The sequence below is a fragment of the Oncorhynchus keta genome, chromosome 21, assembly GCF_023373465.1.
Source record: "Oncorhynchus keta strain PuntledgeMale-10-30-2019 chromosome 21, Oket_V2, whole genome shotgun sequence".
Lineage (NCBI taxonomy): Eukaryota > Metazoa > Chordata > Actinopteri > Salmoniformes > Salmonidae > Oncorhynchus > Oncorhynchus keta.
In genome coordinates this window covers 41235736-41263054 of record NC_068441.1, presented here as the reverse complement: position 1 = coordinate 41263054, position 27319 = coordinate 41235736, and the positions used below count along the sequence as shown (strand labels likewise).

At 43.8% G+C, this 27319-nt stretch overlaps 1 protein-coding gene across 1 annotated transcript in view; it reads left to right on the top strand.

The window, feature by feature from the left end:
- Positions 1 to 12242: 12242 nt before the first annotated feature.
- Positions 12243 to 27319, top strand: part of LOC118400568 (V-set and transmembrane domain-containing protein 2-like protein) — a 44606-nt gene continuing 29529 nt past the window's right edge. Inside the window, exon 1 of the mRNA XM_035797549.2 lies at positions 12243 to 12591. Within this exon, the coding sequence (XP_035653442.1) occupies positions 12474 to 12591 (118 nt within the window). The 5' untranslated portion in view covers positions 12243 to 12473. The remainder of the gene's footprint in view (positions 12592 to 27319) is intronic.

Below are 27319 nucleotides of genomic sequence, written 5' to 3'. Positions count from 1 at the left end.
TTAGAGCAAGTTAATGTTCAGAACCTCCAGCTGCTGGGTGGCTTCTTGACATCTCCTCTCTCCGGTGTAGCCGGGTTGGAATTGCTCTGGAAATGAACAGCGAAAGATTTACTGGAGCAGGAAGCCGTAGTCAGTGAACCAGGAAATGGTGGAGAGATTTTAGAATCATATACATTTTCCTGGACGGTCAGCCGGATGACAGGTGGAGAGAGAGGAAAGGGCTGGCCAGAGAAACACCTGACTGAAAATTGATGGGACTGTTGGGGTGTGAAAAAAACATGTATTTCTTCTGTTGAGAACTTGTGTTACAATATAACACGAGAAATGAGTTGTTACAAGTGCTATTTTAGTGCCGTCAAAACAATGTACTGACACTTTCCTAGGTTCTAAAAGACAAAAGCAGGCCTCAACCCATTTACACCTGTTTCTATTCCACTGCGTTGTACAGTCTCTCGCTGACCCCGAGAGAAACTATCCTCAAAGTGTAAATCCCTTAATGTCCTTACCTATGCAAATCTACATTTCCCTCTCCCTACATCATGACTCAAAAATGTTGTAAATAAATAACCATGTTATATACATGCTAAAAAGTCTCAGTCATCAGAGAAATAGAAGCCCATGAACTTAAACACCTCCGGAGCTAAATCCCTGCAGATCGTGTAAAGGATAGCATCAGCTTCCCAAAACAGCCTGAAAACACTGGGAACGATTGAGCATGCAAATGGCTTTGCCCACATTTAAGCTGTTACCATGTGCAGTAAAGCTTTGGTTATTTGGTTTCCCCAAGACTCTGAAGCTTGAAGCACACTTTAATATTCATGAAGGTGTTGAGATCTCTAGGCGAGAAGGAGCTAAAATATATTTTGTTCTAGCGGCATTAAAATGGAAGATGAGGTAAACAAGAGTGGTGAAAAAAGTAACTACAATCAAAAGATGGCATTTTCAAGATAAATTTCCAATTCCCTTTTTGGAATACCAACAGATGTCATAGAACTGCAAAGCCTCCCAGAAAACCCTTACTACTTACAATAATTTGCAAAGAGTCGAGCATATTGCCAGGCAATTTTTTGCCTACACATACTGACAAACTGTCTTTGAGAAAGCGGTCAATTTATTGTGACCAATGCCTCAACTTGATTGAATGCTAGAATTCTTACTTGTTAAATTAATTTTTTGGAATGATAAATTAATGATATACCCATTGATTCTTGAATAATATAAAATAAATAACTCATGAACATAGTTGCACTGTCGTACCCCATCAGAACCAAAAATATAAGCTTGTTTTACTTCAATGTTTTGTAAACAATGTACAGTTGAAGTCAGAAGTTTACATACGCCTTAGCCAAATCCATTTAAACTCAGTTTTTCACAATTCCTGACATTTAAACATTTAATTCCCTGTCTTTAGGTCAGGTAGGATCACCACTTCAATTTAAGAATGTGAAATGTCAGAATAATAGTAGGGAGAAGGATTTATTTCTGCTTTTATTTATTTCATCACAATCCCAGTGGGTCAGCAGTTCACATACACTCAATTAGTATTTGGTAGCAATGCCTTTAAATTGTTTAACTTGGGTCAAATGTTTCGGGTAGCCTTCCACAAGCTTCCCACAATAAGTTGGGTGAATTTTGGCCCATTCCTCCTAACAGAGTTGGTGTAACTGAGTCAGGTTTGTAGGCCTCCTTGCTCGCACACGCTTTTTCAGTTCTTCCCAAACATTTTCTATAGGATTGAGGTCAGAGCTTTGTGATGGCCACTCCAATACCTTGACTTTGTTGTCCTTATTAAGCCATTTTGCCACTACTTTGGAAGTATGCTTGGGGTCATTGGCCATTTGGAAGACCCATTTGCGACCAAGCTTTAACTGATGTCTTGAGATGCTGCTTCAATATATCTTCATAATTTTCCTCCCTCATGAAGCCATCTATTTTGTGAAGTGCACCAATCCCTCCTGCAGCAAAGCACCCGCACAACGGTTGGGATTGTGTTCTTTGGCTTGCAAGCCTCCCCCTTTTTCCTCCAAACATAACAATGGTCATTATGGCCAAACAGTTCTATTTTGATTCATCAGAACAGAGGACATGTCTCCAAAGAGTATGATCTTTGTCCCCATGTGCAGTTGCAAACCGTAGTCTGGCATTTTTATGGCCAGACTACGTGCTTCCATCATGTGGACTGGGATATGTTTCGTATTGCGTCAGATAACAACATTGACGAATACGCTGATTCGGTGTGCGAGTTCATTAGAACGTGCGTTGAAGATGTCGTTCCCATAGCAATGATTAAAACATTACCTAACCAGAAACCGTGGATTGATGGCAGCATTCGTGTGAAACTGAAAGCGCGAACCACTGCTTTTAATCAGGGCAAGGTGACTGGTAACATGACCGAATACAAACAGTGCAGCTATTCCCTCCGCAAGGCTATCAAACAAGCTAAGCGTCAGTATAGAGACAAAGTACAATCTCAATTCAACGGCTCAGTCACAAGAGGTATGTTGCAGGGTCTACAGTCAATCACGGACTACAAGAATAAAACCAGCCCAGTCACGGACCAGGATGTCTTGCTCCCAGGCAGACTAAATAACTTTTTTGCCCGCCTTGAGAACAATACAGTGCCACTGACACGGCCTGCAACGAAAACATGCGGACTCTCCTTCACTGCAGCCGAGGTGAGTAAAACAGTTAAACGTGTTAACCCTCGCAAGGCTGCAGGCCCAGACGGCATCCCCAGCCGCGCCCTCAGAGCATGCGCAGACCAGCTGGCCGGTGTGTTTACGGACATATTCAATCAATCCCTATACCAGTCTGCTGTTCCCACATGCTTCAAGAGGGCCACCATTGTTCCTGTTCCCAAGAAAGCTAAGGTAACTGAGCTAAACGACTACCGCCCCGTAGCACTCACTTCCGTCATCATGAAGTGCTTTGAGAGACTAGTCAAGGACCACATCACCTCCACCCTACCTGACACCCGAGACCCACTCCAATTTGCTTACCGCCCAAATAGGTCCACAGACGATGCAATCTCAACCACAATGCACACTGCCCTAACCCATCTGGACAAGAGGAATACCTATGTGAGAATGCTGTTCATCGACTACAGCTCGGCATTCAACACCATAGTGCATTCAACACCATAGTACCCTCCAAGCTCGTCATCAAGCTCGAGACCCTGGGTCTCGACCCCGCCCTGTGCAACTGGGTACTGGACTTCCTGACGGGCCGCCCCCAGGTGGTGAGGGTAGGCAACAACATCTCCACCCCGCTGATCCTCAACACTGGGGCCCCACAAGGGTGCATTCTGAGCCCTCTCCTGTACTCCCTGTTCACCCATGACTGCGTGGCCACGCACGACTCCAACTCAATCATCAAGTTTGCGGACGACACAACAGTGGTAGGCTTGATTACCAACAACGATGAGACGGCCTACAGGGAGGAGGTGAGGGCCCTCGGAGTGTGGTGTAAGGAAAATAACCTCACACTCAACGTCAACAAAACTAAGGAGATGATTGTGGACTTCAGGAAACAGCAGAGGGAACACCCCCCTATCCACATCGATGGAACAGTAGTGGAGAGGGTAGTAAGTGTTAAGTTCCTCGGCATACACATCACAGACAAACTGAATTGGTCCACTCACACAGACAGCATCGTGAAGAAGGCGCAGCAGCGCCTCTTCAACCTCAGGAGGCTGAAGAAATTTGGCTTGTCACCAAAAGCACTCACAAACTTCTACAGATGCACAATCGAGAGCATCCTGGCGGGCTGTATCACCGCCTGGTACGGCAACTGCTCCGCCCACAACCGTAAGGCTCTCCAGAGGGTAGTGAGGTCTGCACAACGCATCACTGGGGGCAAACTACCTGCCCTCCAGGACACCTACACCACCCGATGTTACAGGAAGGCCATAAAGATCATCAAGGATAACAACCACCCGAGCCACTGCCTGTTCACCCCGTTATCACCCAGAAGGCGAGGTCAGTACAGGTGCATCAAAGCTGGGACCGAGAGACTGAAAAACAGCTTCTATCTCAAGGCCATCAGACTGTTAAACAGCCACCACTAACATTGAGTGGCTGCTGCCAACACACTGACACTGACACTGACTCAACTCCAGCCACTTTAATAATGGGAATTGATGGGAAATGATGTAAAATATATCACTAGCCACTTTAAACAATTCTACCTTATATAATGTTACATACCCTACATTATTCATCTCATATGCATACGTATATACTGTACTCTATATCATCTACTGCATCCTTATGTAATACATGTATCACTAGCCACTTTAAACAATGCTACCTTATATAATGTTACATACCCTACATTATTCATCTCATATGCATACGTATATACTGTACTCTATATCATCTACTGCATCCTTATGTAATACATGTATCACTAGCCACTTTAACTATGCCACTTTGTTTACATACTCATCTTATATGTATATACTGTACTCGATACCATCTACTGTATCTTGCCTATGCGCGCTCTGTACCATCACTCATTCATATATCTTTATGTACATATTCTTTATCCCCTTACACTGTGTATAAGACAGTAGTTTTGGAATTGTTAGTTAGATTACTTGTTGGTTATTACTGCATTGTCGGAACTAGAAGCACAAGCATTTTGCTACACTCGCATTAACATCTGCTAACCATGTGTATGTGACTAATAAAATTTGATTTGATTTGAACTAGAAGCACAAGAATTTCGCTACACTCGCATTAACATCTGCTAACCATGTGTATGTGACAAATAACATTTGATTTGATTTGATGGCGGTTTTTGAGCAGTGGCTTCTTCCTAGATGAGCGGCCTTTCAGGTTATTTTTATTTATTTCACCTTTATTTAACCAGGTAGGCTAGTTGAGAAAATGTTCTCATTTGCAACTGCGACCTGGCCAAGATAAAGCATAGCAATTTGACACATACAACAACACAGAGTAAATACACACATGGAATAATGGAATAAACAAAACATAGTCAATAACACAGTAGAACAATAGAAAACAAAAAGTCTATATACAGTGAGTGCAAATGAGGTAAGATAAGGGAGTTAAGGCAATAAATAGGCCATGGTAGCGAAGTAATTACAATATAGCAATTAAAAACTGGAACGGAAGATGTGCAGAAGATGAATGTGCAAGTAGAGATACTGGGGTGCAAAGGAGCAAGATAAATAAATAAATACTGTATGGGGATGAGGTAGGTAGATATATGAGCTGTTTACAGATGGGCAATGTACAGGTGCAGTGATCTGTGAGCTGCTCTGACAGCTGGTGCTTAAAGCTAGTGAGGGAGATATGAGTCTCTAGCTTCAGAATTTTTTGCAGTTCGTTACAGTCATTGGCAGCAGAGAATTGGATGGAAAGATGACCAAAGGAGGAATTGGCTTTGGGGGTGACCAGTGAGATATACCTGCTGGAGCACGTGCTACGAGTGGGTGCTGCTATGGTGACCAGTGAGCTGAGATAAGGCGGGGCATTACCTAGCAGAGACTTGTAGATAACCTGTAGCCAGTGGGTTTGGCGACGAGTATGAAGAGAGGGCCAACCAACAAGAGCGTACAGGTCGCAATGGTGGGTAGTGTACGGGGCTTTGGTGACAAAACGGATGGCACTGTGATAGACTGCATCCAGTTTGTTGAGTAGAGTGTTGGAGGCTATTTTTTAGATGACATCACCGAAGTCAAGGATCGGTAGGATGGTCAGTTTTACGAGGGTATGTTTGGCAGCATGAGTGAAGGATGCTTTGTTGCGATATAGGAAGCCAATTCTAGATTCAATTTTGGATTGGAGATGTTTAATGTGAGTCTGGAAGGAGAGTTTACAGTCTAACCAGACACCTAGGTATTTGTAGTTGTCCACGTATTCTAAGTCAGAGCCGTCCAGAGTAGTGATGCTGGACGGGCGAGCAGGTGCCGGCAGGGATCGGTTGAAAAGCATTCACACGCGCACAACAAACTCAGTCCAAGTGAATAATGTCCATGCTGTTGGAGGGTCGTCAATATGGCTGTCGCCAAATGGCCGTACCATCTGCCGTTGGTACGTTTGTTTGTTCGTTTGTCATTAGTCGTTCGGCAGTCGGTCCTTGTTGTCCATTGTCATCAGGCGTCTATGGCACACAGCCCATGGTCTGGTCCAAGCAGATAATAGAGGGGGAGAGGATAACATGCATGAGCAGGGAACCCTTCTGAACAGAACTATTCAACCAAACTCACACGTTTGGTCCCCCTCTGGCTGTAGGCCATTGGTGGCTTGGTGTGACGTGGTGGTGGCGCCAGCAGCTGTACGGCAGTGGTGTTCTCCCTCCAGCAACAGGCCAAAGCTGGAACCTGAAAGCTCCTTTTTCATTTGTTTGGTAGCTTGATAATCACCTGGCTGACTTGACCCATGTGACTCATACTGTGGCAACAGGGAGAGCTATGACCACACTGGTCTGGAAAGGAGGTTGTTTGTTAATGCAATATTTGCTTAGAAATTAAGCAACGGGTTTGATTGGTTTTTTCAAATGTGTTTTTTTCCTCGGGAGTTGAGGCCTCTCGTTGTAATGGAAGTGGTCAGCACTGGGGGATGTGAGTGGCTGTGGGTGTTTGCTGTGCGTGTGGGTGTTTGATCGAGAAAGACACAGAGGAGAGCCAACCAGTAAAAGCACATCCCCCTTCATTAACAATGGATTTTGCTAACAACATCAAAGAGCCATTCCAGACTCTGAAGTCAGGAGGACTTCGAGAGTTAGGTGTTAGCCAGGCAATCAGGTCCAGGTTTGCAGACCTGGGCCAACTCAGTCTCCAAGGAGACCTACCAATGGGGAGGATTCTACAATAAATATGTTTGTAAATATAAAGAGGGAGAGGCACAACAAACCATAGAAAACCCTTGCATTAGCATTTGACCAAAACAGAGGCAAGGTGACACTTGGTCATTGTTTCAATTAAATACTCCAGCTTTATTGTTAAACCATTAACTAAGTTTACTATAATCATAGTTATGAAACACACACACACACACACACACACACACACACACACACACACACACACACACACACACACACACACACACACACACACACACACACACACACACACACACACACACACACACACACACACACACACACACACACACACACACACACACACACACACACACACACACACACACACACACTCCATCTCTGGATGGGCTGTCTCAAGCATTTAGCGCCGGGAGGTGTGGAGTTCAGGGCTGCCAGGCAGGTGATGTCCTTCTCAGCGACTCAAGCCTGCATACATTAGCTTCACTTTCCCCCAAAGCTCCTCGGCTGCAGCCTGGAGCTGACAACTCTAGGGAGAGAGCAGAGGAGTGGAGCTCCTGGGGAGAAGAAAAGACATGGAGTTTGAGATGCTTTTGCACCTGACACAAAGTCAAAAAGGGAGAGTTTCTACGAGATCCTAAAGGTTAACTGCTTTTTAAGGTCTTGAAAAGATTCAGTCCTTCTGTATGACTTATTGAGAGAGAAAAACACATTTTCAGTTTTGATAGAACATAGACAGATGTATGTTTAATACTCAAATAGATGATATTCAAACCGAAAAACTTCATTTGATAAAGCTAAATGTTAGAAATAAATAAATAGAAATAAAGACCTCTCACTCTCGACGCCAGTAATATCTTCATATTGCTCTCTAAAGTTCAATCTCATATAAAATTGGAAGTTCAATATAGAAAATTGGATTGGTAAAATGACGAATCATCTTCATGTGCCAATAATATTACCAACTGCAGCATTTTCCGGAACTCCACAACTATGTTCCTAGCAGTCTGCCCCTGAGTAGAACATTGTGGAGCTTTGTCAACAGGAGAAATAGTCCCCCTTACTGCTAATGGTAATTAAGTATCCTCTTAAGCAAAACAAATCAGTGCGAGGTCTGAATATTAAGTGAGGCTAGATTACACTCTCTTGAAGACCCAGACACATAGCTGGCTATTAGTCTCATTATTAGTTATTAACTGTTCATTTGATCAACTGTGGTATACTTTGAAAACAAGCAGGTTTGTTTGTTGAATTTGTTGAACTTTTAAAAAGAGAATGTTGAATCCTTACACAGCACCTGGAAATAACCAGCAGAGGAGATATAGGAGGATGGGCTCATTGTAATGGCTGGAAATTGAATATTTGGAACGGTTTGAAACACATCAAACATTTGGAAACCACATGTTTTACTCCGTTCCATCAGTGGTGGAAAAAGTACCCAATTGTCATACCTGAGTAAAAGTAAACATACCCTTAATAGAAAATGACTCAAGTAAAAGTGAAAGTCGGCAGGTAAAAAACTACTTGAGTAAAAGTCTAAAAGTATTTGGTTTTAAATATACTTAAGTATCAAAAGTAAATGTAATTGCTAAAATGTACTTAAGTATCAAAAGTAAAAGTACAAATATAAATAATTTCAAATTCCTTATATTAAGCAAAGCAGACGGACACATTTTCTAGTTTTTATTTATTTACAGATAGCCAGGGGCACGCTCCAACTCTCAGACATAATTTACAAATGAAGCATGTGTTTAGTGAGTCCTCCAGATCAGTGGCAGTAGCAATGATCAGGGATGTTCTCTTGATAAGTGTATACATTAGACCCATTTCCTGTCCTGCGAGGCATTCAAAGTGTAATGAGTATTTTAGGGTGTCAGGGAAAATGTATTGAGTAAAAAGTACATAATTTTCTTTAGAAATGTAGTGACGTAAAATTAAAAGTAGTCAAAAATATTAATACTAAAGTAAAGTACAGATACCCCCAAAAAAGATTTAAGTAGTACTTTAAAGTATTTTTAATTGAGTACTTTACACCACTGCGTTCCATACGTTCCTTTCCAGCCATTACAATGAGCATGTCTTCTTATAGCTCCTCCCACCAGCCTCCTCTGATACCCAGATACATTTTCATTTTCACATATTGTATCCAAGCCTCCGTCAATATCTAATCTTGTCCAATGAGAGAGTTTTTTTCTGTTTTCGTGCCTGCCTATTGACCACAACCCTTTTGATCACTGAAACGCTTTGAACTAGACCTCCTCAGTGAATTCCTATACTGATACGCTTTGAACTAGACCTCCTCAGTGAATTCCTATACTGAAACGCTTTGAACTAGACCTCCTCAGTGAATTCCTACACTGATACGCTTTGAACTAGACCTCCTCAGGGAATTCCTATACTGAAACGCTTTGAACTAGACCTCCTCAGTGAATTCCTATACTGATACGCTTTGAACTAGACCTCCTCAGTGAATTCCTACACTGAAATGCTTTGAACAAGACCTCCTCAGTGAATTCCTACACTGATACGCTTTGAACTAGACCTCCTCAGTGAATTCCTATACTGAAACGCTTTGAACTAGACCTCCTCAGTGAATTCCTATACTGATACGCTTTGAACTAGACCTCCTCAGTGAATTCCTACACTGAAATGCTTTGAACAAGACCTCCTCAGTGAATTCCTACACTGATACGCTTTGAACTAGACCTCCTCAGTGAATTCCTATACTGATACGCTTTGAACTAGACCTCCTCAGTGAATTCGTATACTGAAATGCTTTGAACTAGACCTCCTCAGTGAATTCCTATACTGAAATGCTTTGAACTTGACCTCCTCAGTGAATTCCTACACTGAAATGCTTTGAACTAGACCTCCTCAGTGAATTCCTATACTGATACGCTTTGAACTAGACCTCCTCAGTGAATTCCTATACTGATATGCTTTGAACTAGACCTCCTCAGTGAATTCCTATACTGAAATGCTTTGAACTAGACCTTCTCAGTGAATTCCTATACTGAAACGTTTTGAACTAGACCTCCTCAGTGAATTCCTATACTGATATGCTTTGAACTAGACCTCCTCAGTGAATTCCTATACTGAAACGCTTTGAACTAGACATCCTCAGTGAATTCCTACACTGATACGCTTTGAACTAGACCTCCTCAGTGAATTCCTATACTGAAATGCTTTGAACTAGACCTCCTCAGTGAATTCCTATACTGAAATGCTTTGAACTAGACCTCCTCAGTGAATTCCTATACTGATATGCTTTGAACTAGACCTCCTCAGTGAATTCCTATACTGAAATGCTTTGAACTAGACCTTCTCAGTGAATTCCTATACTGAAACGTTTTGAACTAGACCTCCTCAGTGAATTCCTATACTGATATGCTTTGAACTAGACCTCCTCAGTGAATTCCTATACTGAAACGCTTTGAACTAGACATCCTCAGTGAATTCCTACACTGATACGCCTTGAACTAGACCTCCTCAGTGAATTCCTATACTGAAACGCTTTGAACTAGACCTCAGTGAATTCCTATACTGAAACGCTTTGAACTAGACCTCCTCAGTGAATTCCTATACTGAAACGCTTTGAACTAGACCTCCTCAGTGAATTCCTAAACTGAAATGCTTTGAACTAGACCTCCTCAGTGACTTCCTATACTGAAATGCTTTGAACTAGACCTCCTCAGTGAATTCCTATACTGAAACGCTTTGAACTAGACCTCCTCAGTGAATTCCTAAACTGAAACTGGATAAAACTCAAGGAACATTTCTCTTCGCAATATGCTTTAAAGCTTTCACAGATAGCACATGTCATGCCAGATGGAATAAAGAGACTGGGCCACTTGTGAGGAGACTATGTTATCCAAGGTCACTCCTGCTGCAGTGAGAGTTGGGCCATTCAATACATTCCAATTGTAATGTAAGCAGGCCTACACTCAAAGCTCAATCTTGCATTGTGTGTGACTGTAGGAATTGTGTTTGCTTGAGCAGTTCTGTCAGCCATACTGTAGATTACTAAACCTTTCACACACATCCAAGGCTATACAGTAGCCTATAGTAACCAGCAAACACTTGCATTTTCTACACCAGAAAGGATTTACTGCTTGATTCACATGTATAGAGGATGGCTTCACCAGATGTAGCTCATTCAGTATGATAGAGGCTCGTGTAATTTTATTAATGCACTGTGTGGATGTTCAACCACACTATGAGTAGTAGCCAGCCAGCTTGACCATTAAAATTCCAGGGCATTAATTTAATCTTGATGTCCATTAAGAGCCTGTGAGCTCTCTGCGTGCCAATACGAGACCCATAGGAGGACATGCAGTGCTAGGCTAACAGCTGTAGCACAGAGACCTAGGTTAATAATGCTGTAATGCCCTGTGGTAATTATGATGGCAGCAGGTTAGTTGACATAATCCTCCAGTGGTTCAGAAAAGGACAGTAACATATGGAAACAAACCACTTACAGCATGGCTGAGAATAAAACCATCACATATAAGGACATATACAGTGAGTGTACAAAACATCAGGAACACCTTCCTACTATTGAGTTGCACCCCCCCTACACACGCCCACCCTTTGCACTCAGAATAGCATCAATTCGTGTCGGGCATGAACTCTATAAGGTGTCGAAAGTGTTCCACAGGGATACCGGCCCATGTTGACTCCAATGCTTCCCACAGTTGTGTCAAGTTGGCTGGATGTATTTTAGGTGTTGGCCCATTCTTGATACACACAAGAAACTGTTGAGCGTGAAAAACCCAGCAGCGTTGCAGTTCTTCATACAAACCAGCTAACATCTTCAAAGGGACTTAAATCTTTTGTCTTGCCCATTCACCCTCTGAATGACACATACACAATCCATGTTTCAGTTGTCTAAAGGCTTAAAAATCTTTCCTTAACCCATCTCCTCCCCTTCATCTACACTGCATAGCTTTCACCTGGATTCACCTGGTCAGTCTGTCATGGAAAGAGCTGGTGTTCATATTGTTTTGTACACTCCAGTGTATATCTTACCATAGCGGAATGATTTTCAAATGCTTTTGATTTCTCAATGATTTTGACAGATTTGAAGATATGTTGTGGTGCTTCTTAAATAAACTGATGGATAAATAGATTGCTATATGCAATCTTATCTATACGCAATGTAGTACAGATCATAACGATCAACTAGAATTGCGAAATGCAATTGCCCATCTTGAGAGTTGCCTAGCTACTAAATTCAGAAGACTTATAGACAGGTAAAAATACAATACAGGATTTGACTATTGAACATATATTTTGTATAATGAGTATGAGCCTGATACCTAAATATGACTTGTCATAAAAGTTTAGAACAGTATCATTATTCTAGATCCCTCCGCCTAATTTACTTTCTCAGCAAGCCGCTGCACTTACCTCCAAAGCCTTTCTCCGTCCGCCTCAACTGGAGATGCTTGCTGGCGGAAGCACAGAGAACCAACAGTGCTTATACATTTGGGCAGGCTACTGTCAGTCTACACCTTGCGCAGTAAAGCGCACTTTTTTGTCTGGGGGTTATTTTGCATTTCGGAGGGGACTGTCATCCAGGACGGATTGGATAAAAGTTAGTAAACGTGCTCTGCCTAATGTGAGATTTTCGTCCGCCACTTGAAACAAGAACAACAACAATGGGATCATTTCGAGTGATAATAGGGATTTTACATTATATGGGACTCTATAGTCAACTTAACGCTGCTTCCAAACCGGCTGTGCCCGCAGAGGTGGACAATCATATATCTGGAAATGGTAGGTTTACTGTCGCGGTAATTATGTATCCCATACATTATTCACGACTAGAGTGATTGGGCAGGGTTGACTGATGCCGAGATGATAGCTGCGGCTATTGTTTCGAATACGAACTTATGACAAGATCATTTTGTCCCTACAATAATGAATATCTGTAGAATATTTAAAAAACACAGTTCATGAATGAAATACAACATCAGCAAATATTCACTTTATTTTTTATTTTTATGAAATTGGCTTTTAAGATAACTTCCCTACACTGTTAAGCCTATCTCTGTGAACATTGCTTGGTTATTATAATAAAATGAATGATGTGTTCACTAATGCAATAATAATTTGTATGTCAAGTTTTAGTACTGAAAAGGTGAAAGAGTTGACATCAACCTGGAACAACTGTTACATGTATCCTACAGTACAATGCAATTTTATGAACTCAATGGCCATTTTGTGAGGGGCAGTTCAAGCTAGATCATATCTGACAATGCTTTACTTGGCTCAACTGTTTTGAGCAATTGCTGTTGGCTTTTGTAAATGGTATTACCAGTTGTGTAGCAGTGCATCTTGGGCCAATTTACTGACAGAACAATACAGGTAAGAGGAAAATCGATGTTCATGTCCCAAAGCTATGAATCAACCATGTCATTTTATGTTTGTTGGAGGATATACAGTACATTGATTGTCTAGAGACACTGGATGCCAACATTTGCTTAGTTTGTCTGCTGTGAAATCGAGGATGGCAAGGGTGTACATTGGTGGCAGGAGAATATTTCTGGAAGGGAGTTGTAGATTTGTGGCAGGTGGTATGATACCCAGATATGTTAGGTGGTTCAGAACCAGCTTGTTAGGTGGTTCAGACCCAGATATGGCAGGTGGTTCAGAACCAGCTTGTTAGGTGGTTCAGACCCAGATATGGCAGGTGGTTGAGACCCAGATATGGCAGGTGGTTCAGACCCAGATATGGCAGGTGGTTCAGACCCAGATATGGCAGGTGGTTCAGACCCAGATATGGCAGGTGGGCCAGACCCAGAATGGCAGGTGGTTCAGACCCAGAAATGGCAGGTGGTTCAGACCCAGAAATGGCAGGTGGTTCAGACCCAGATATGGCAGGTGGTTCAGACCCAGATATGGCAGGTCGTTCAGACCCAGAAATGGCAGGTGGTTCAGACCCAGAAATGGCAGGTGGTTCAGACCCAGATATGGCAGGTGGTTCAGACCCAGAAATGGCAGGTGGTTCAGACCCAGAAATGGCAGGTGGTTCAGACCCAGAAATGGCAGGTGGTTCAGACCCAGAAATGGCAGGTGGTTCAGACCCAGATATGGCAGGTGGTTCAGACCCAGAATGGCAGGTGGTTCAGACCCAGAAATGGCAGGTGGTTCAGACCCAGAAATGGCAGGTGGTTCAGACCCAGAAATGGCAGGTGGTTCAGACCCAGATATGGCAGGTGGTTCAGACCCAGAATGGCAGGTGGTCCAGACCCAGATATGGCAGGTGGTTCAGACCCAGAAATGGCAGGTGGTCCAGACCCAGAAATGGCAGGTGGTTCAGACCCAGAAATGGCAGGTGGTCCAGACCCAGATATGGCAGGTGGTTCAGACCCAGATATGGCAGGTGGTTCAGACCCAGAAATGGCAGGTGGTTCAGACCCAGAAATGGCAGGTGGTTCAGACCCAGATATGGCAGGTGGTCAAGACCCAGAAATGGCAGGTGGTCCAGACCCAGATATGGCAGGTGGTTCAGACCCAGAAATGGCAGGTGGTCCAGACCCAGAAATGGCAGGTGGTTCAGACCCAGAAATGGCAGGTGGTCCAGACCCAGAAATGGCAGGTGGTTCAGACCCAGAAATGGCAGGTGGTTCAGACCCAGATATGGCAGGTGGTTCAGACCCAGAAATGGCAGGTGGTTCAGACCCAGAAATGGCAGGTGGTTCAGACCCAGAAATGGCAGGTGGTTCAGACCCATATATGGCAGGTGGTTCAGACCCAGAAATGGCAGGTGGTTCAGACCCAGATATGGCAGGTGGTTCAGACCCAGAATGGCAGGTGGTTCAGACCCAGAAATGGCAGGTGGTTCAGACCCAGAAATGGCAGGTGGTTCAGACCCAGAAATGGCAGGTGGTTCAGACCCAGATATGGCAGGTGGTTCAGACCCAGAATGGCAGGTGGTCCAGACCCAGATATGGCAGGTGGTTCAGACCCAGAAATGGCAGGTGGTCCAGACCCAGAAATGGCAGGTGGTTCAGACCCAGAAATGGCAGGTGGTCCAGACCCAGAATGGCAGGTGGTTCAGACCCAGAAATGGCAGGTGGTTCAGACCCAGATATGGCAGGTGGTTCAGACCCAGAAATGGCAGGTGGTTCAGACCCAGAAATGGCAGGTGGTTCAGACCCAGAAATGGCAGGTGGTTCAGACCCAGAAATGGCAGGTGGTTCAGACCCAGAAATGGCAGGTGGTTCAGACCCAGATATGGCAGGTGGTTCAGACCCAGAAATGGCAGGTGGTTCAGACCCAGATATGGCAGGTGGTTCAGACCCAGAATGGCAGGTGGTTCAGACCCAGAAATGGCAGGTGGTTCAGACCCAGAAATGGCAGGTGGTTCAGACCCAGAAATGGCAGGTGGTTCAGACCCAGATATGGCAGGTGGTTCAGACCCAGAATGGCAGGTGGTCCAGACCCAGATATGGCAGGTGGTTCAGACCCAGAAATGGCAGGTGGTCCAGACCCAGAAATGGCAGGTGGTTCAGACCCAGAAATGGCAGGTGGTCCAGACCCAGAAATGGCAGGTGGTTCAGACCCAGAAATGGCAGGTGGTTCAGACCCAGATATGGCAGGTAGTTCAGACCCAGAAATGGCAGGTGGTTCAGACCCAGAAATGGCAGGTGGTTCAGACCCAGATATGGCAGGTGGTTCAGACCCAGAATGGCAGGTGGTTCAGACCCAGAAATGGCAGGTGGTTCAGACCCAGAAATGGCAGGTGGTTCAGACCCAGAAATGGCAGGTGGTTCAGACCCAGATATGGCAGGTGGTTCAGACCCAGATATGGCAGGTGGTTCAGACCCAGATATGGCAGGTGGTTCAGACCCAGATATGGCAGGTGGTTCAGACCCAGATATGGCAGGTGGTTCAGACCCAGAATGGCAGGTGGTTCAGACCCAGAATGGCAGGTGGTTCAGACCCAGAAATGGCAGGTGGTTCAGACCCAGATATGGCAGGTGGTCCAGACCCAGAATGGCAGGTGGTTCAGACCCAGATATGGCAGGTGTGAACACACTTGGTATGATATGTTGAGGATTACTCTGTGACCACTCCACAAATTTCTTGTTAACAAACTATAGTTTTGGCAAGTTGGTTAGGACATCTACTTTGTGCATGACACAAGTAATTTTTCCAACAATTGTTTACAGACTTATTATTCACTGTATCACAATTCCAGTGGGTCAGAAGTTTAGTGTGCCTTTAAACAGCTTGGAAAATTATGTCATGGCTTCAGAAGCTTCTGATAGGCTAATTGACATCTTTTGAGTCAATTGGAGGTGTACCTGTGGATGTATTTCCAGGCCTACCTTCAAACTCAGTGCCTCTTTGCTTGACATCATGGGAAAATCAAAAGAAATCAGCCAAGACATCAGAGAAAAATGGTAGACCTCCACAAGTCTGGTTCATCATTGGGAGCAATTTCCAAATGCCTGAAGGTACCACATTCATCTGTACAAACAATAGCATGCAAGTATAAACACCATGGGACCACGCAGCTGTCATCCCACTCAGGAAGGAGACGTGTTCTGTCTCCTAGAGATTAACCCAAGTTAATCAATTTAAAGGCAATGTTACCAAATACTAATTGAGTGTATGTAAACTTCTGACCCACTGGGAATGTGATGAAAGAAATAAAAGCTGAAATAAATCCTTTTCTCTACTATTATTCCGACATTTCACATTCTTAAAATAAAGTGGTGATCCTAACAGGGAATTTTTTACTAGGATTAAAAGTCAGGAATTGTGAAAAACTGAGTTTAAATGTATTTGGCTAAGGTGTATGTAAACTTCCGACTTCAACTTTATATAATGGAGTTATGGGCCATGTTTTTGTTTTTGAAATTTCTATCCCAATGTCACACAATTGGCCCCATTATTTATAGAAAGCAATAGTTTTAAATCTTTATAAATCAATCTTGATCTATGTTATTTTTTCAAAATGTTCATGGGCCACTACCCTGAAACCCTGAAGTTAGGTTAGAATAGAATACAAGTATATTGTCCATCCTGGAGGGATATTTTCCCTAAGCATCACCTTCCATTAAAAGGATCACATACACATACATTGTCACATAACAAACATTTAATCCAGTCAGTCCATCACACTGCGTACTCTAAAAACATAGAGAGACACGTATACATTAAATCACAACTGACCGCTGCTCCTATTGCACTGTTAAAATAGAGAAAAAGTAGGGAAGAAACAAATGAATAAACAAATCTATATTATCAAGATTGATGGACTTTCCTGATCTGTTGATGCATTCCTCTATCAGCAGTATTACCAACATGCTTAAACATACACTATATATACAAAAGTATGTGGACACTCCTTCAAATTTGCACACAGCCATGCGATCTCCATAGACAAACATTGGTAGTTTGGCCTTAAGATGAATGGACTTACTGAAGAGCTCAGTGACTTTCAACGTGGTACCGTCATGGGATGCCACCTTTCCAACAAGTAAGTTAGTCAAATGCTAGAGTTTCTCTAGTCAACTGTAAGTGCTGTTATTGTGTCGTGGAAACGTCTAGGAGCAACACCGGCTCAGCCGCAAAGTAGTAGGCTACAGAAGCTAACAGAACGGGACTGCAGAGTGCTGAAGCTTGTAAGCGCGTAAATTTGTCTGTACTTGGTTGCAACACTCGCTACCGAATTACAAACTGCCTCTGGAAGCAACATCAAGAACTGTTTATTGGAAGCTTCATGAAATGGGTTTCCATGGCCGAGTAGTGGCACATAACCCTAAGATCACCATGCGCAATGCCAAGTGTCCGTTGGAGTGGTGTAAAGCTTGCCATTGGACTCTAGAGCAGTGGAAACGCATTCTCTGGAGTGATGAGTCACTCATAAACATCTGGCAGTCCAACGGACAAATCCGGGTTTGGCGGGTGCAAGGAGAACGCTACCTGAACCCATGCATAGTGCCAACTGTAAAGTTTGGTGTAGGAGGAATAATAGTCTGGGTCAGTTTGGGGAAGGCCCTTTCCTACCCCTGCACACAAAACAAGGTCCATACAGAAATGCTTTGTCGAGATTGGTGTGGAAGATATTGACTGGCCTACACAGAGCCCTGACCTCAACCCAATCAAACACCTTTGGGATGAATTTGAACGCAGACTGCGAGCCAGGCCTTTATCGCCCAACATCAGTGCCCAACCTCACTAATGCTCTTGTGGCTGAATGGTAGCAAGTCCCCGCAGCAATGTTCCAACATCTAGTGGAAAGCCTTCCCAGAAGAGTGGAGGCTGTTACAGCCCATGATTTTGGAATGAGATGTTCAAGGAGCAGGTGTCTCTATACTTCTGTTCATGTAGTATAAAATGGAGTTCTGTAGAAGCTTACTAATTGTGGCACAGCATTTTTGCCATTTCCCTGTCACAAAGAGGTTTATCCAGGAGGTTGTCTCTATCTGCAGGCTGCTATAAGATTTAATTTGATCGTGTGCGATAAACACTTTATCATTGTGCATCCCCAGCTGGTCCCAGGAGCTCTCTCTCCTTAGCATGTTAGCTTTAGCCAAATCAATAAGAATGAGTGTGACGTATACTGGTGCTGGATGGATTGACTATCTTGGACGGGTAGAAAAATCAATTAGCACGCATCACTCCCCGAGGGAGTTAATTAAAATGGAGTTTAACTGTGATGTTCTCTCCACAGTCTACATCTTACCATCCACAAAAGAGAATGGCTCAGGGGGGATTTCATAAAAGGGCATAGCTATAACTCAGATTGTACTCAAATCAAATCAAATTTTATTGGTCTCATGGTTAGCACATGTTATTGCGAGCGTAACGGAATAGTTGTGCTTCTAGTTCCGACAGTGCAGTAATATCTAACAGTAATCCAACAATTCAACAACTACCTAATACACACAAATCTAAGGAAAGGGATGGAATAAGAATATATGCATATAAATACATGGATGAGCGATGACCGAGCGACATAGGCAAGATGCAATAGATTGTATAAAATACAGTATATACATATGAGATAAGTAATGCAAGATATGTAAACATTATTAAAGTGGCATTATTAAAGTGACAAGTGATCAATTTATTAAAGTGGCCAATGATTTCAAGTCTGTATGTAGGCAGCAGCCTCTCTGTGTTAGTGATGGCTGTTTAACAGTCTGATGGCCTTGAGATAGAAGCTGTTTTTCAGTCTCTCTGTCCCAGCTTTGATGCACCTGTACAGGCCTCGCCTTCTGGATGGTAGCAGGGTGAACAGGCAGTGGCTCGGGTGGTTGTTTCCCTTGAAGATCTTTTTGTCCTTCATGTGACATTGGGTTCTGTAGGTGTCCTGGAGGGCAGGTAGTTTGCCCCCGGTGATGTGTTGTGCAGACCCCACCACCCTCTGGAGAGTCTTGCGGTTGTGGGCCGTGCAGTTGCCATACCAGGCAGTGATACAGCCTGACAGGATGCTCTCAATTGTGCATCTGTAAAAGTTTGTGAGGGTTTTAGGTGACAAGTCAAATATCTTCAGCCTCCTGAGGCGCTGTTGTGTGGGTAGACCATTTCAGTTTGTCTGTGATGTGTACGCCGAGGAACTTAAAACTTTCCACCTTCTCCACTGCTGTCCCGTTGATGTGGAAAGGGGGGTCCTATCTTCAGCACCTGGGGGCGGCCCGTCAGGAAGCCTAGGACCCAATTGCACAGGGCGGGGTTAAGACCCAGGGCATCAAGTTTAATGATGAGCTTGGAGGGTACTATGGTGTTGAATGCTGAGCTGTAGTCAATGAACAGCATTCTTACATAGGTATTCCTCTTGTCCAGATTGGATAGGGCAGTATGCAGTATGATGGCGATTGCATCGTCTGTGGACCTATTGGGACGGTATAGAAATTGAAGTGGGTCTAGGGTGGCAGGTAAGGTGGAGGTGATATGATTCTTGACTAGTCTCTCAAAGCACTTCATAATGACAGAAGTGAGTGCTATGGAGCTATAGTCATTTAGTTCGATTACCTTTGCCTTCTTTGGTACAGGACCAATGTGGCCATCTTTGAAGCATGTGGGGACAACAGACTTGGATAAGGAGAGGTTGAATATGTCCATAAACACACCAGCCAGCTTGTCTGCGCATGCTCTAAGGATGCGGTTAGGGATGCCGTCTGGGCCGACAGCCCTGCGACGGTTAACACGTTTAAATGTCTTACTCACGTCGGCAACGGAGAAGGAGAGGCAGGGCCCACAGTCCACAGTCCTTAGTGTTGGTTGCTATCCTCAAAGCAGGCAAAGAAGGTGTTTAGTTTGTCTAGAAGCAAGACGTCGGTGTCTGTGATGTGGCTGGTTTTCTTTTTGTAGTCAGTGATTGCCTGCAGACCCTGCCACATACGTCTCCTGTCTGAGCCATTGAATTGTGACTCCACTTTGTCCCTATACCAACATTTTGCATGTTTGATTGCCTTGCGAGGGAATAACTACACTGTTTGTATTCGGCCATTTTTTATTTATTTTTTTATTTCACCTTTATTTAACCAGGTAGGCTAGTTGAGAACAAGTTCTCATTTGCAACTGCGACCTGGCCAAGATAAAGCATAGCAGTGTGAACAGTCAACACAGAGTTGTGTTACATGGAGTAAACAATTAGCAAGTCAATAACACAGTAGAAAAAAATGGGCAGTCTATATACAATGTGTGCAAAAGGCATGAGGAGGTAGGCGAATAATACAATTTTTGCAGATTAACACTGGAGTGATAAATGATCAGATGGGCATGTACAGGTAGAGATATTGGTGTGCAAAAGAGCAGAAAAGTAAATAAATAAAAACAGTATAAAAACAGTATGGGAATGAGGTAGGTGAAAAAGGGTGAGCTATTTACCTATAGACTATGTGCAGCTGCAGCGATCGGTTAGCTGCTCGGATAGCTGATGTTTGAAGTTGGTGAGGGAGATAAAAGTCTCCAACTTCAGCGATTTTTGCAATTCGTTCCAGTCACAGGCAGCAGAGTACTGGAACGAAAGGCGGCCAAATGAGGTGTTGGCTTTAGGGATGATCAGTGAGATACACCTGCTGGAGCGCGTGCTACGGATGGGTGTTGCCATCGTGACCAGTGAACTAAGATAAGGCGGAGCTTTACCTAGCATGGACTTGTAGATGACCTGGAGCCAGTGGGTCTGGCGACGAATATGTAGTGAGGGCCAGCCGACTAGAGCATACAAGTCGCAGTGGTGGGTGGTATAAGGTGCTTTAGTGACAAAACGGATGGCACTGTGATAGACTGCATCCAGTTTGCTGAGTAGAGTGTTGGAAGCCATTTTGTAGATGACATCGCCGAAGTCGAGGATCGGTAGGATAGTCAGTTTTACTAGGGTAAGCTTGGCAGCGTGAGTGAAGGAGGCTTTGTTGCGGAATAGAAAGCCGACTCTGGATTTGATTTTTGATTGGAGATGTTTGATGTGAGTCTGGAAGGAGAGTTTGCAGTCTAGCCAGACACCTGGGTACTTATAGATGTCCACATATTCAAGGTCGGAACCATCCAGGGTGGTGATGCTAGTCGGGCATGCGGGTGCAGGCAGCGATCGGTTGAAAAGCATGCATTTGGTTTTACTCGCGTTTAAGAGCAGTTGGAGGCCACGGAAGGAGTGCTGTATGGCATTGAAGCTCGTTTGGAGGTTTGATAGCACAGTGTCCAATGACGGGCCGAAAGTATATAGAATGGTGTCGTCTGCGTAGAGGTGGATCAGGGAATCGCCCGCAGCAAGAGCAACATCATTGATATATACAGAGAAAAGAGTCGGCCCGAGAATTGAACCCTGTGGCACCCCCATAGAGACTGCCAGAGGACCGGACAGCATGCCCTCCGACTTGACACACTGAACTCTGTCTGCAAAGTAATTGGTGAACCAGGCAAGGCAGTCATCCGAAAAACCGAGGCTGTTGAGTCTGCCGATAAGAATTTGGTGATTAACAGAGTCGAAAGCCTTGGCGAGGTCGATGAAGACGGCTGCACAGTACTGTCTTTTATCGATGGCGGTTATGATATCATTTAGTACCTTGAGTGTGGCTGAGGTGCACCCGTGACCGGCTCGGAAACCAGATTGCACAGCGGAGAAGGTACGGTGGGATTCGAGATGGTCAGTGACATGTTTGTTGACTTGGCTTTCGAAGACCTTAGATAGGCAGGGCAGGATGGATATAGGTCTATAGCAGTTTGGGTCCAGGGTGTCTCCCCCCTTTGAAGAGGGGGATGACTGCAGCAGCTTTCAATCCTTGGGGATCTCAGACGATATGAAAGAGAGGTTGAACAGGCTGGTAATAGGGGTTGCGACAATGGCGGCAGATAGTTTCAGAAATAGCGGGTCCAGATTGTCAAGCCCAGCTGATTTGTACGGGTCCAGGTTTTGCAGCTCTTTCAGAACATCTGCTATCTGGATTTGGGTAAAGGAGAACCTGGAGAGGCTTGGGTGAGGAACTACGGGGGGGCGGAGCTGTTGGCCGAGGTTGGAGTAGCCAGGCGGAAGGCATGGCCAGCCGTTGAGAAGTGCTTATTGAAGTTTTCGATAATCATGGATTTATCGGTGGAGACCGTGTTTCCTAGCCTCAGTGCAGTGGGCAGCTGGGAGGAGGTGCTCTTGTTCTCCATGGACTTCACAGTGTCCCAGAACTTTTTGGAGTTGGAGCTACAGGATGCAAACTTCTGCCTGAAGAAGCTGGCCTTAGCTTTCCTGACTGACTGCGTGTATTGGTTCCTGACTTCCCTGAACAGTTGCATATCACGGGGCTATTCGATGCTATTGCAGTCCGCCACAGGATGTTTTTGTGCTGGTCGAGGGCAGTCAGGTCTGGAGTGAACCAAGGGCTGTATCTGTTCTTGGTTCTGCATTTTTTGAACGGAGCATGCTTATCTAAAATGGTGAGGAAGTTACTTTTAAAGAATGACCAGGCATCCTCAACTGACGGGATGAGGTCAATGTCCTTCCAGGATACACGGGCCAGGTCGATTGAAAGGCCTGCTCACAGAAGTGTTTTAGGGAGCGTTTGACAGTGATGAGGGGTGGTCGTTTGACTGCGGCTCCGTGGCGGATACAGGCGATGAGGCAGTGATCGCTGAGATCCTGGTTGAAGACAGCGGAGGTATATTTGGAGGGCCAGTTGGTCAGGATGACGTCTATGAGGGTGCCCTTGTTTACAGAGTTAGGGTTGTACCTGGTGGGTTCCTTGATGATTTGAGTGAGATTGAGGGCATCTAGCTTAGATTGTAGGACTGCCGGGGCCATATTCCCAGACCTCTTTCCATGATTAAATGCAGTGGCTCTCGCTTTCAGTTTTGCGTGAATGATGTTCTCCGTTTGGAGACCTGGAAAAATAGCCTTTTGTTTCCCTCCTGGATGAGATTGTCTCTCTCAACAGAAAATAGAGCTGCATCCATTTGGGGTTAAGTAATCCCCATGGGAGGTTTTCTATCAGCCCAAACACTGGTGGGTTGATATATTCCCCAGATGCTTGAGAGTTGTGCCTTCATGTAGATTACAGAAGCCCATGCAGTGTTCCAGAAAGCACTTGTTAGACTTGGCCCAGGCTCAGCCCCAGATAAGAACATTAGTCTGTGGCGCCGTTGCCCCTGCATGGTCCCCTGCTCAGCCCATGTACAGATATGTAGGTCTAACACCTTTGCAGCTAGGTGGAACATTGTCTGGCATTGGAAGGCAAGGTGAAGTTGTCAGGTCTAACAACACCTGGTTTCTTTGACACGTGTCTAGGTCTGCTTTGACCCTGTCAATCTCACAGGTTCAGGTCTTGGAAGGTTGTATAGAGACAAACAAGGTAGAAAACAATATAGAGTGCGTCTCCATGTGCACCTGGAAGCAGTTTCCCCTATTTGCATGAAGCAGTGGCGCACCGCCGCTGCTAAATCGTGGCAGCCACTGCAAAAATGTAGATGTATAATGTAGAGGTATCTCAAAAACCATCTGTAGGCCTATACAACCTGACCAGAGCTACTTACAGTCGTGAGTCCATACATTTCCTTACTGGGCCCCCATGTGAATCAAACTCACAGCCCTGGTGTTGCAAGCGCCATGCTCTACCAACTGAGCCACACGGGACCACCATGGTTTCACCATGTAATTGGTATTTACACTAAATTTACAGTCTGGGCATACTTTATGAATTCATAATGCAGTTTTCTTTGGCATTAATTGAATATGACTCTGGCTGTGAGGGAGGGGCCAACAGATTGGACACTCCCACTGTCACAGCAGAGGGTGATGTCAGAGACCTGGTGGGTGAGTGGAGAGGAATGACAGGAAGTGAGAGCTTCGCTTTGTATTTAAGACTGAACTTTAAAGCATCAATCCACAATAATTCTACACACAAATAGTTCTCTAAGACTATATGACTGTATGATATAGATTTTCTCTTAGGAAAATGTGATGCCAGGCATTTGACCAGCAGCATTTCAATTTACCGGACATTTGAGACGTTGCGTAACCTGATAAGGGCTCAGAATGACAGAAATCACATTTAGATTATGGTAATTCCTATTAACAGAACATGCAAGTCGAGGATGCAACAATGTGCGGTCCTTCTTGCCGAATTCTGATGCGTACTTTGAACATTTTAGAATAAAATGTACTTTTCCTCAGCCAATAAGAAGAGTAACAAACAGCAAAATAATTTGCCTATGTCAATCTACTATTCCTCATAGTAGAAAAGTTTACCTATTCTATTGGTCAGCTTGTCGAGAAAGAAGTGGCCTATCCCTAACCGACTCTGGGACAACTATGGGACGATAGATCCCACATTCATACAACCATTAGGCCTAGGCTGCCAAAAAATAAGTTAAGAAGTAATGAGTCTGATGCAACAGATCAGAACGTTTAGCTTAAAATGTTGATCAACTATTATTTCTTAACATTATATGTGCAGCAATGCGTACAAGGCAATAGGCTTCGTGTGAATGTCCGTTCCCCTATTGTAATTAGCGGGATACACCTTTGTCAAAAGAGCACAGCACATGCCAGCAGTTAAATGTGACAGAGATTTAAATATCCATTATAACATTTTGAAAAGAGGGAGGGGAGATCTAATATGCAACAACTAGCATGGGTTGCTTATATTACTAGGATTGTGCCTTTGGCTACTGGACAATGAATTAACGTTTATATAAAATCATTAATTTGATACGATTTTGGCTAGACTTTGAAACAGCAAGCCTCATAATATGTAGTAAAACGTTCAGGTTTCAAACAATGAAGTATATGTTTTCATAATGCAGACTGCCTCCAGCTCATTGCAAAGTGTTGTGTGGCACAGTGATGAAGCCTTCTTTCCATTGCCTAACCCTTTGCTGTTTGAGATGCTGTTGCAGAGGCCTTCGTACTGTCTGACAGACGTTTTGCTCAACGGCTCTGTGTCTTTATGCTGGACACGAGATAAATAAGATCCATAACGAATATCCTGTACACACTCACCAATTTAATTTCACTGAATTGTATTATACGTCCAAAAGCGGGCTATTACCGGCTAATGGAAACCCTGGTTTTATAGATGACTTTCTGTGGAAGAAATAGACTGTTTTTAGAACATGAATTAGAAGTTGTGAAATATTTACTATTGAAGTGTTAGTCTGATACCAGGAAGAAGTCTACGTTGCCAGTGTCACATTTTCTGATATTTAATCAGAATGTAGGAATTTCGAAATACAAAAACATACTGTACATTTCAATATGGTAGTTGGTCATCCAAGAAGTGGTGGAAAAAGTACCCAATTGTCATACTTGAGTAAAAGAAAAGATACCTTCATAGAAAATGACTCAAGTAAAAGGGAAAGTCACCCATAAAAATACTACTTGAGTAAAAGTCTAAAAGTATTTGGTTTTAAATATACGTAAGTATCAAAAGTGAAAGTATAAATCATTTCAAATTGCTTATAATAAGAAAATCAGATGGCACAATTTTCTTGTTTTTATTTATTTAAGGATAGCCAGGGGCACACTACAACATGCAGACATAATTTACAAGCGAAGCATTTGTGTTTAGTGAGTCCTCCAGATCAGAGGCAGTAAGGATGACAAGGGATGTAGTCTTGATAAGTGAGTGAACCACTTTTCTGTCCTGCTAAGTATGGAAAATATAATGAGTACTTTTGGGTTTCAGGGAAAATATATGGAGTAAAAAGTACATCATTTTTTGAGGAATGTAGTGAAGTAAAAGTAAAAGTGTTCAAAAATACAAATAGTAAAGTACAGATACCTAAAAAAAACTACTCTAGTAGTACTTTAAGGTATTTTTACTCCAGTACTTTACACTACTACATCCAAGTATTGTAGGACCAATACACATATTCTGAAATAGGCAGGTGCTTCTCTACCTTCTCTACCAATTGAATGTGGTGTAGCAACATTATGGTTCCTGAGGAGTTGTATGGGCTAGACATGGCAGTGGAATAATGGTGGGGAAAATCAAAAGAAATGCTCTGAGCCTTTGATCTGTTGAGAGGAGTCTTAGTCAAATCAAGATCACAGGCGGTATAACATTTTGAAGAATAGGTCCACATAACGTGACAGTTAGCAGGGAGCCTGGGGGATTGAGCTTTGTGCAAGGTCTTATCTATTCTCATTCACACCGTGGCTGTAGAAAGCTTCACCTTGAGGTTCAAAACTCAAGAGGTTCGCTGTGCAAAACTGGTGAATCTCTCGCTCAAATAGGGGTTTTGAAGACTCCATCATTCCAAAGCCTTCACGTGCATCTAGTGAAGAGATAGTTGTATAAACTAAAGGAGTTCCATGAGATGGAATTCTTCATATTTGACTCTCTGATACCTGTGCATGATATTTACTGGAGGAACATGGGACTTGGCATCCAAGTTGTGAATAATTCCGGAATATCAAACCCTAATTTGAGTTCAACAACCATGTGAGCTTAGGCAATGGAAAGGATATAGAGACAGACATCACTTAGATGCTAAGTCCATTACTAGCAGTATAACCATTCTGCACTGCACAACCATTAAGCTCATCAAAAGGTGTGCCAGAAAAACCCTCTCAGGGGCAGAGTGTTGAGATAAAGTCCAACAACGTTGTACCCCAGGGTCTTCTGATGGAGAAAAGTGATGTGGAGCTGCAGTTAGCTCCCAGCCACTCTTGTCAACACAGGCAGCTACATCTGTGTACGACACACGCAGCACACACATACACTGCAAGGAGGGAGAAAATAGCCTCTGAGCCACCTGTCCCCAAGGCTATGAAAAATTCACTCCCGAGGCCCGAGTATCGGCAACTACAGACAGCTCCTCGGTTGATTACCGGCTCATTCTTATTTCATTATTTTACCTTCCAGCTTGAATGGAGGCTGAAGGTCTTGCAACAAGCCATTATTTCCCCAAGGAGGTTCTGCCAGCTCGACCCGACAGTGACCTTAAGCTGCCTTGGCATTTATTGGCTTCTCAGCGAATTCCCAGACTAGATTTTTATTGATCATTATTATGACTTTTTCTCATATTTTGGTTATTTTATTATTATTTTTTATTT